At 36.6% G+C, this 10,879-nt stretch overlaps 1 protein-coding gene across 1 annotated transcript; it reads left to right on the top strand.

Annotated features, from left to right (window-relative positions):
• Window positions 1-445: 445 nt before the first annotated feature.
• Window positions 446-5,683, top strand: LOC147810685 (uncharacterized). Its single transcript, XM_087160474.1, has one exon. It carries the CDS (start codon window positions 446-448, stop codon window positions 5,681-5,683), a length of 5,238 nt encoding a protein of 1,745 aa, XP_087016600.1.
• The last annotated feature ends 5,196 nt before the right edge of the window (window positions 5,684-10,879 follow it).

The following is a 10,879-nucleotide window of genomic DNA, read 5'->3' on the forward strand; positions in this document are numbered from 1 at the left end:
TTTTGTTGAATAAATGTTCGTTTTGTATTTAGAAGGCCTATGTGTCACTTTTATTTCCAATGCACCCAGCATCTGGTAGATGCAGCCCATGAACGATCTGGAATTTCTCCTTCGGTTTCTAACATAAATGGTACCCTCGGCGGGACACGGGTGCTTTTTGGAATGGATTTCGAAATGAAATTAGATTAGGACTGAATTAAAATTGACTTTTGTTATGATCTTGACTTTCGATTTTATTAGAATGTTGAACTGATTTTTCTTATGATCTTGAATTTTGATTTGATAGAAATTTGATTTGAATTTTGAACTGATTTTTCCTGATTGATTTTTTGAACTGATTGATCTTGAATTTCGATTTTGATGAATTTTGAACTTACGTTACTGAAAATTTGATTTGTGAACTTTCAAACTGTGAATCTGAACTAGTTTGGATTTCGAATTGAAAATGGAATTAAATGCTTTGAAAACACAACGAAAAGGACTGCGAATTGCCTTCACTCACACCGTGAAGAAAATCGAAACGGAATTAGACAAAGAAGTAAGAGATTTAAAGGCTCTATCGATTTTAAAGGTTCAACTTAATGATAAGTTCCAAAGACTTGAAGTTTGTCAAAATGCTATATCAGAGCAGCTTTTGCAGAATGAAACAACAGAAAATGCATATAATGAAGATTTTGAAGAGTCTGAGAATTACCGAGACACGTTCTTAGAACGATGTGCTCAAATAAACTCGGAAGAACAACTCTCTGTGCTGCCGACTGACAAGGAAACGAGAAAATTTAAACTCCCAAAAATAGAACTGAAAAAATTCTCAGGTGAAGCTAAAGATTACCTTACATTTTGGAGTCAGTTCCAGAAAATTCATGATGATAAATATATTGCAGACGAAGATAAAATGCAGTACTTGCTGCAATCTATGGAACCGAAATCGAAAGCTGAACGTCTGATACTTAGTTTTCCTGCAACGGCAGCTAATTATTCTAAGGCTATCGAACAGCTGAAAGAGCGTTTTGGACGCGAGGATTTGCTGGTACAAATATATGTACGTGATTTGTTAAATTTAGTTATGAAGAACGCAGCAACCGGAAGAGCAAAAACTGATTTACCCTCCCTCTATGACGAACTGGAAGGCAAATTGAGGTCCTTAGAAAGCTTGGGAAGAACACAAGAAAAGTATGGAGATTTTTTGACGCCGTTGGTAGAAAGTTGCCTACCAGAAGAAGTATTGGTGGCGTGGGAGAGGAGCCGTAACCACGACTCCACTGAAAAAGGTGACCGTTCTTTGGAACAGTTGATGAATTTCCTTCGGCAAGAAGTGAAAGGCGAAGAGATGGTCTTGCTAGCAAGAACTGGTTTTGATCCCCACCCGAGTCACCGTAATAAAAACCCTCGAATAGAGCAGGTAAGATTAGCCGATTCGGCTACCGCGGCGTCCCTAGTTAACAGCAGCATCGCTAGTAATGCAGGTAAGCGAAATTGTATTTTCTGTGATAAATCCCATCCCAGTGAAAAATGTTTTTCCGCGAAGAAAATGTCATTAATCGAGAAGCAACAAATATTACTGAAAAAGGGTGCTTGTTTTTCATGTTTGAAAAAGGCTAATCATATAAGTAAATTTTGTGATGAAAAAAATAATTTAAAATGTTCTAATTGTAATTATAATCATTTTGATATAATGTGTTCCAAATTAAAAAATAATGACCAAAAAAGTATTTCTAAAGAAAGTTCTCTTTCTAATAGCAGCCAAAGTGAAACTGTTTATTTGCAAACTCTTTGCGTTTTAATTCGAAGTCAAGGTCGTGAGAAAATTATTCGATGCGCAATTGACACTGGTAGCCAAAGCAGTTACGTTAGTGAAAATATTATACGTCTACTTAAGGCGTGGCCTCTTCGAAAGGAGACAGTGATTCATGCACTGTTCGGGGGGAATGAAACGAAACCAAAACAACATGAAGTATTTTCAATTGAAGTGAGTAATTTGAGGCGAACTTTTGTTTGTTGTTTTGAAGTTCTCTCGGAGGAAATGATTTGCGGTTTTATTCCAAAAATCGAGGATAGAGAGATATTGAATGAATTAAAAGAAAAGGAAATAGATTTTTCAGATTCTTTCATAAAAGAATCAAAGATTGATCTTTTAATCGGATCAGATGTTATAGGAAAATTATTAACCGGAAATTCAGTGGAATTACAGTCGGGTTTGACAGCTATCGAAACTAAATTGGGATGGACGGTTTTTGGGAAACGAAACTCGGGGGAAAGGAATATTTTAAAGACTTTGTCAATGCATTCTATAAAAGTACCTGTAAATAAATTATGGGAGCTTGAAACTTTAGGAATATCTGATCCAAACCAAACTGAGAAGAAGGAAACCGAACTCGATTTAAATGATTTTAATAAAAACTTGAAAATTCTCCCCGATGGGAGGTATGAAGTCGAATTACCTTGGAAATATAACTCGGCCAATTTACCCACTAATAAGGAATTAGTTTGGAAGAGACATGAAAGAATGATAAATAGATTGAGTTGCGGGGAATTTTTTACTGATTATCAGAAGGTGTTTGAGGAGTGGGAAAATTTGAACATTATCGAGCGCGTGCCCGATTTTGAATTGAGAAAAGAATGTCACTATTTATACCATAGACCAGTAATTAAACTCGAGAGTCTTACTACTAAAGTTCGTCCCGTGTTCGATGCTTCTGCTGCTGAGAAAGGAAAACCTTCTTTAAATGAATGTTTATTAAAGGGAATTAATCTCATTGAATTAATACCTGATATTATTGATAGATTTAGAATGTATCCAATAGGAATAAGTGGTGATATAGAAAAGGCATTTTTAATGTTATCAATTGCACCTAAGGACAGAGACTTTCTTAGGTTTTTCTTCCCGTCTAATGACGGACCACAGATTTATAGACACTGTAGGGTTGTGTTTGGGATTTCTGCCAGCCCTTTTTTACTAAATGCTTCTATAATGCATCTTTTGGAGAATTCTCCTCCTCAGTATAGTGATGTAGCTCAAAAACTGAAAAGTGCATTCTATGTAGATAACTGTATTTCTGGTGTTTTTCATAAAGATGAACAAGATTGTTTTATTGAACATGCTAAACTTATTATGTCAAATGGATGTTTTAACTTGCGTAGTTTTGAAAGTAATGTGGCTGGTAAAAATGTTGATAAACATTCAGGGGATACTTCAGTTTTGGGGATAATTTGGAATTTGGACAATGACACTCTAAGATGTTGTACGGATATTGACGCATTAACATGCGATACGAAAATTACAAAAAGATTAATTTTGGGCATTGTACAGACTATTTTTGATCCCATTGGTTTGTTGACGCCAGCTACATTGCTTCCGAAACTCTTATTACAAGAATTGTGGAAGTTAAAAATTGGTTGGGACGATGAATTACCTACGAATGATGTAAATACATTTTCTAAATGGTTTAAAGAATTATATATTTTAAAAGATGTAATATTGTCTCGATATATGTTAATGAATGATACGTCTGAACTACATGTTTTTGTGGATGCTTCCAAGGGGGCCTATGCAGCGTGCGTCTTTGTAAGATCGGTACTGAATTCAGAAGTTAAAATAAATTTAGTTCGAGCGAAGTCTAGAGTAGCGCCCTTAAAACCTCTAAGCATTCCTCGCTTAGAATTAATGGCTTGTTGTATCGGTTCTAGACTTGCGAAATCTATTATTAAGGCTCTCAATTTGCCAGGCTCAAAAGTTACATTTTGGACGGATTCCACTACTGCTCTTTGGTGGATAAAAGAACAGGGAAATTGGTCTGTTTTTGTAGAAAATCGAATTAAAGAAATTCGAGAGTTGACGCGAGGTCAGATATGGAAACATGTTCCGGGAAAATTGAATATTGCCGATTTGTTATCGCGTGGGTGTTCCGCGAAGCAGATGCTTCGTTCTCGTTGGTGGGAAGGCCCTTTGTGGTTAAAGGAAAGACCTGAGAACTGGCCCATTGGAGACAAACTCTGTTCATCCGCAGAAATAGAGTTAGAAAGAAGGAAAACGAAAATAATAAATATTGATCTTTCGAAAGACGCACCCCCTTGGCATCGAAATAATTTTTCCAGTTATGATAAAATGATAAGAGTAATGGCATGGGTATATAGATTTATAAAAACCTGTAAAGGTGTAACAATTAAGACCTCTGAACTTTTGCCGTCTGAAATTGAAAATTCTGAGAAAAATTTAATTCGTCTAGTTCAAAGCTATTATTTGTCTAATATTAGATCTTCAAATTTTATTGAGACGGTCATTGACGATGCAGGTATTATGAGAGTAAAAACGAAAATACTTCACCGAGATGATGATAAATCCTTCCTGTACCCTATACTCTTACCAGAAAAATGTGAATTTTCTAAGCTACTAATTAGAAATGTACATAACAAAAATTGTCATGCGGGGATTCAAATGATGCAATGCTTGTTAAGAGAAAGATTTTGGATAATTAGGGCTAGGAAAGCTATTAAAAATGTCTTATTCAATTGTATTACTTGCAAACGATTTAAGGTCAAGGCTTTGTCGAGCGAACCAACACCTCTGCCACCAGACCGAGTTACGGATAGTGCACCTTTCGAAATTGTTGGAATTGATTTGGCTGGGCCTTTGTTTTTAAAAAATGGAGAAAAGGTGTGGATCGCATTGTTCACTTGCGCGGTGTACCGTGCCATTCACCTAGAACTAGTTAATTCCCTCTCTTCAGATGCTTTTCTCCTGGCACTTCGTCGGTTTATCGCCAGACGCGGTCGACCTAGAACGATTTATAGCGATAATGGTACTAATTTTCGGGGTGCATCTAATGATCTTTCAAAACTAAATTGGACTAAAATTTTAAAAGAGACTGACAAAATTCTTTGGAAATTCATCCCTCCAACTGCCGCTTGGTGGGGCGGCTGGTGGGAGAGGCTGGTTCGTACGGTAAAGGAACTGTTAAAACGCACTTTGGGTAAATCTGTATTATCCTATGAAGAACTGTATACTTTAACTTGTGATTGTGAATCCATAATAAATTGTAGGCCCTTAACCTATGTATCAGAAGATCCGCAGGAGTTGATCCCTCTCACACCTGCCATGTTTCTTATCGAGAACCGGAGTTCCAATGTTGAGGATATTGATGAATTAAATTCATTAAGTCTTAATAAAAGAATAAAATATAGAAGTAAGTTATTAAAAGACCTACGACAGCGCTTTAGGAAGGAATATCTTGGACAGCTGGTGCAGAAACACAATGAGAAACGATCTCGTGAGCCCTGTGTAGGAGAAATAGTCTTGATAGGAGATGATAATAAAAAACGGTTATTTTGGCCCTTGGCTAAAATTATTGAGTTGATTCCAGGACGTGATGGGAAGATTCGCACTGTTAAACTTAAGACCCAGAATGGTTCAATTTTACGTCCAATTCAACGTATCTTCCCACTAGAAATTCAGGCAGATGAAATGAGCATTACTGTAGATAAGAAACATGGTGTAGAGGAATCGAATTCTGGCGCTGAATGTAAAATCAAAGGTGGCTCAGCACCTGATGAGACCATAATGCAGCGATATACTTCCTCTGGAAGATGTGTAAGATCTCCCAAAAGACTTGATTTGTTTAATAATGTATTTTATGAGCTTGAGACTCGCTCTGAGTCTCAACGGGGGGAGGATGTTGTGAAATGAAGTGCAGTGAGGAAAGTGTTGGCGAGGCGCGCCTCTGCGCTTGGCGTCAGATTTTTGTCATTCAATGTTATGAATCCGTCGGAGAAGCAGCTCTGACCAAGGAGCTGTTTGTTTTGTTGAATAAATGTTCGTTTTGTATTTAGAAGGCCTATGTGTCACTTTTATTTCCAATGCACCCAGCATCTGGTAGATGCAGCCCATGAACGATCTGGAATTTCTCCTTCGGTTTCTAACATAAATGGTACCCTCGGCGGGACACGGGTGCTTTTTGGAATGGATTTCGAAATGAAATTAGATTAGGACTGAATTAAAATTGACTTTTGTTATGATCTTGACTTTCGATTTTATTAGAATGTTGAACTGATTTTTCTTATGATCTTGAATTTTGATTTGATAGAAATTTGATTTGAATTTTGAACTGATTTTTCCTGATTGATTTTTTGAACTGATTGATCTTGAATTTCGATTTTGATGAATTTTGAACTTACGTTACTGAAAATTTGATTTGTGAACTTTCAAACTGTGAATCTGAACTAGTTTGGATTTCGAATTGAAAATGGAATTAAATGCTTTGAAAACACAACGAAAAGGACTGCGAATTGCCTTCACTCACACCGTGAAGAAAATCGAAACGGAATTAGACAAAGAAGTAAGAGATTTAAAGGCTCTATCGATTTTAAAGGTTCAACTTAATGATAAGTTCCAAAGACTTGAAGTTTGTCAAAATGCTATATCAGAGCAGCTTTTGCAGAATGAAACAACAGAAAATGCATATAATGAAGATTTTGAAGAGTCTGAGAATTACCGAGACACGTTCTTAGAACGATGTGCTCAAATAAACTCGGAAGAACAACTCTCTGTGCTGCCGACTGACAAGGAAACGAGAAAATTTAAACTCCCAAAAATAGAACTGAAAAAATTCTCAGGTGAAGCTAAAGATTACCTTACATTTTGGAGTCAGTTCCAGAAAATTCATGATGATAAATATATTGCAGACGAAGATAAAATGCAGTACTTGCTGCAATCTATGGAACCGAAATCGAAAGCTGAACGTCTGATACTTAGTTTTCCTGCAACGGCAGCTAATTATTCTAAGGCTATCGAACAGCTGAAAGAGCGTTTTGGACGCGAGGATTTGCTGGTACAAATATATGTACGTGATTTGTTAAATTTAGTTATGAAGAACGCAGCAACCGGAAGAGCAAAAACTGATTTACCCTCCCTCTATGACGAACTGGAAGGCAAATTGAGGTCCTTAGAAAGCTTGGGAAGAACACAAGAAAAGTATGGAGATTTTTTGACGCCGTTGGTAGAAAGTTGCCTACCAGAAGAAGTATTGGTGGCGTGGGAGAGGAGCCGTAACCACGACTCCACTGAAAAAGGTGACCGTTCTTTGGAACAGTTGATGAATTTCCTTCGGCAAGAAGTGAAAGGCGAAGAGATGGTCTTGCTAGCAAGAACTGGTTTTGATCCCCACCCGAGTCACCGTAATAAAAACCCTCGAATAGAGCAGGTAAGATTAGCCGATTCGGCTACCGCGGCGTCCCTAGTTAACAGCAGCATCGCTAGTAATGCAGGTAAGCGAAATTGTATTTTCTGTGATAAATCCCATCCCAGTGAAAAATGTTTTTCCGCGAAGAAAATGTCATTAATCGAGAAGCAACAAATATTACTGAAAAAGGGTGCTTGTTTTTCATGTTTGAAAAAGGCTAATCATATAAGTAAATTTTGTGATGAAAAAAATAATTTAAAATGTTCTAATTGTAATTATAATCATTTTGATATAATGTGTTCCAAATTAAAAAATAATGACCAAAAAAGTATTTCTAAAGAAAGTTCTCTTTCTAATAGCAGCCAAAGTGAAACTGTTTATTTGCAAACTCTTTGCGTTTTAATTCGAAGTCAAGGTCGTGAGAAAATTATTCGATGCGCAATTGACACTGGTAGCCAAAGCAGTTACGTTAGTGAAAATATTATACGTCTACTTAAGGCGTGGCCTCTTCGAAAGGAGACAGTGATTCATGCACTGTTCGGGGGGAATGAAACGAAACCAAAACAACATGAAGTATTTTCAATTGAAGTGAGTAATTTGAGGCGAACTTTTGTTTGTTGTTTTGAAGTTCTCTCGGAGGAAATGATTTGCGGTTTTATTCCAAAAATCGAGGATAGAGAGATATTGAATGAATTAAAAGAAAAGGAAATAGATTTTTCAGATTCTTTCATAAAAGAATCAAAGATTGATCTTTTAATCGGATCAGATGTTATAGGAAAATTATTAACCGGAAATTCAGTGGAATTACAGTCGGGTTTGACAGCTATCGAAACTAAATTGGGATGGACGGTTTTTGGGAAACGAAACTCGGGGGAAAGGAATATTTTAAAGACTTTGTCAATGCATTCTATAAAAGTACCTGTAAATAAATTATGGGAGCTTGAAACTTTAGGAATATCTGATCCAAACCAAACTGAGAAGAAGGAAACCGAACTCGATTTAAATGATTTTAATAAAAACTTGAAAATTCTCCCCGATGGGAGGTATGAAGTCGAATTACCTTGGAAATATAACTCGGCCAATTTACCCACTAATAAGGAATTAGTTTGGAAGAGACATGAAAGAATGATAAATAGATTGAGTTGCGGGGAATTTTTTACTGATTATCAGAAGGTGTTTGAGGAGTGGGAAAATTTGAACATTATCGAGCGCGTGCCCGATTTTGAATTGAGAAAAGAATGTCACTATTTATACCATAGACCAGTAATTAAACTCGAGAGTCTTACTACTAAAGTTCGTCCCGTGTTCGATGCTTCTGCTGCTGAGAAAGGAAAACCTTCTTTAAATGAATGTTTATTAAAGGGAATTAATCTCATTGAATTAATACCTGATATTATTGATAGATTTAGAATGTATCCAATAGGAATAAGTGGTGATATAGAAAAGGCATTTTTAATGTTATCAATTGCACCTAAGGACAGAGACTTTCTTAGGTTTTTCTTCCCGTCTAATGACGGACCACAGATTTATAGACACTGTAGGGTTGTGTTTGGGATTTCTGCCAGCCCTTTTTTACTAAATGCTTCTATAATGCATCTTTTGGAGAATTCTCCTCCTCAGTATAGTGATGTAGCTCAAAAACTGAAAAGTGCATTCTATGTAGATAACTGTATTTCTGGTGTTTTTCATAAAGATGAACAAGATTGTTTTATTGAACATGCTAAACTTATTATGTCAAATGGATGTTTTAACTTGCGTAGTTTTGAAAGTAATGTGGCTGGTAAAAATGTTGATAAACATTCAGGGGATACTTCAGTTTTGGGGATAATTTGGAATTTGGACAATGACACTCTAAGATGTTGTACGGATATTGACGCATTAACATGCGATACGAAAATTACAAAAAGATTAATTTTGGGCATTGTACAGACTATTTTTGATCCCATTGGTTTGTTGACGCCAGCTACATTGCTTCCGAAACTCTTATTACAAGAATTGTGGAAGTTAAAAATTGGTTGGGACGATGAATTACCTACGAATGATGTAAATACATTTTCTAAATGGTTTAAAGAATTATATATTTTAAAAGATGTAATATTGTCTCGATATATGTTAATGAATGATACGTCTGAACTACATGTTTTTGTGGATGCTTCCAAGGGGGCCTATGCAGCGTGCGTCTTTGTAAGATCGGTACTGAATTCAGAAGTTAAAATAAATTTAGTTCGAGCGAAGTCTAGAGTAGCGCCCTTAAAACCTCTAAGCATTCCTCGCTTAGAATTAATGGCTTGTTGTATCGGTTCTAGACTTGCGAAATCTATTATTAAGGCTCTCAATTTGCCAGGCTCAAAAGTTACATTTTGGACGGATTCCACTACTGCTCTTTGGTGGATAAAAGAACAGGGAAATTGGTCTGTTTTTGTAGAAAATCGAATTAAAGAAATTCGAGAGTTGACGCGAGGTCAGATATGGAAACATGTTCCGGGAAAATTGAATATTGCCGATTTGTTATCGCGTGGGTGTTCCGCGAAGCAGATGCTTCGTTCTCGTTGGTGGGAAGGCCCTTTGTGGTTAAAGGAAAGACCTGAGAACTGGCCCATTGGAGACAAACTCTGTTCATCCGCAGAAATAGAGTTAGAAAGAAGGAAAACGAAAATAATAAATATTGATCTTTCGAAAGACGCACCCCCTTGGCATCGAAATAATTTTTCCAGTTATGATAAAATGATAAGAGTAATGGCATGGGTATATAGATTTATAAAAACCTGTAAAGGTGTAACAATTAAGACCTCTGAACTTTTGCCGTCTGAAATTGAAAATTCTGAGAAAAATTTAATTCGTCTAGTTCAAAGCTATTATTTGTCTAATATTAGATCTTCAAATTTTATTGAGACGGTCATTGACGATGCAGGTATTATGAGAGTAAAAACGAAAATACTTCACCGAGATGATGATAAATCCTTCCTGTACCCTATACTCTTACCAGAAAAATGTGAATTTTCTAAGCTACTAATTAGAAATGTACATAACAAAAATTGTCATGCGGGGATTCAAATGATGCAATGCTTGTTAAGAGAAAGATTTTGGATAATTAGGGCTAGGAAAGCTATTAAAAATGTCTTATTCAATTGTATTACTTGCAAACGATTTAAGGTCAAGGCTTTGTCGAGCGAACCAACACCTCTGCCACCAGACCGAGTTACGGATAGTGCACCTTTCGAAATTGTTGGAATTGATTTGGCTGGGCCTTTGTTTTTAAAAAATGGAGAAAAGGTGTGGATCGCATTGTTCACTTGCGCGGTGTACCGTGCCATTCACCTAGAACTAGTTAATTCCCTCTCTTCAGATGCTTTTCTCCTGGCACTTCGTCGGTTTATCGCCAGACGCGGTCGACCTAGAACGATTTATAGCGATAATGGTACTAATTTTCGGGGTGCATCTAATGATCTTTCAAAACTAAATTGGACTAAAATTTTAAAAGAGACTGACAAAATTCTTTGGAAATTCATCCCTCCAACTGCCGCTTGGTGGGGCGGCTGGTGGGAGAGGCTGGTTCGTACGGTAAAGGAACTGTTAAAACGCACTTTGGGTAAATCTGTATTATCCTATGAAGAACTGTATACTTTAACTTGTGATTGTGAATCCATAATAAATTGTAGGCCCTTAACCTATGTATCAGAAGATCCGCAGGAGTTGATCCCTCT

The sequence above is a fragment of the Parasteatoda tepidariorum genome, chromosome 4, assembly GCF_982258835.1.
Source record: "Parasteatoda tepidariorum strain Cologne lab strain chromosome 4, Ptep-v5.0, whole genome shotgun sequence".
Lineage (NCBI taxonomy): Eukaryota > Metazoa > Arthropoda > Arachnida > Araneae > Theridiidae > Parasteatoda > Parasteatoda tepidariorum.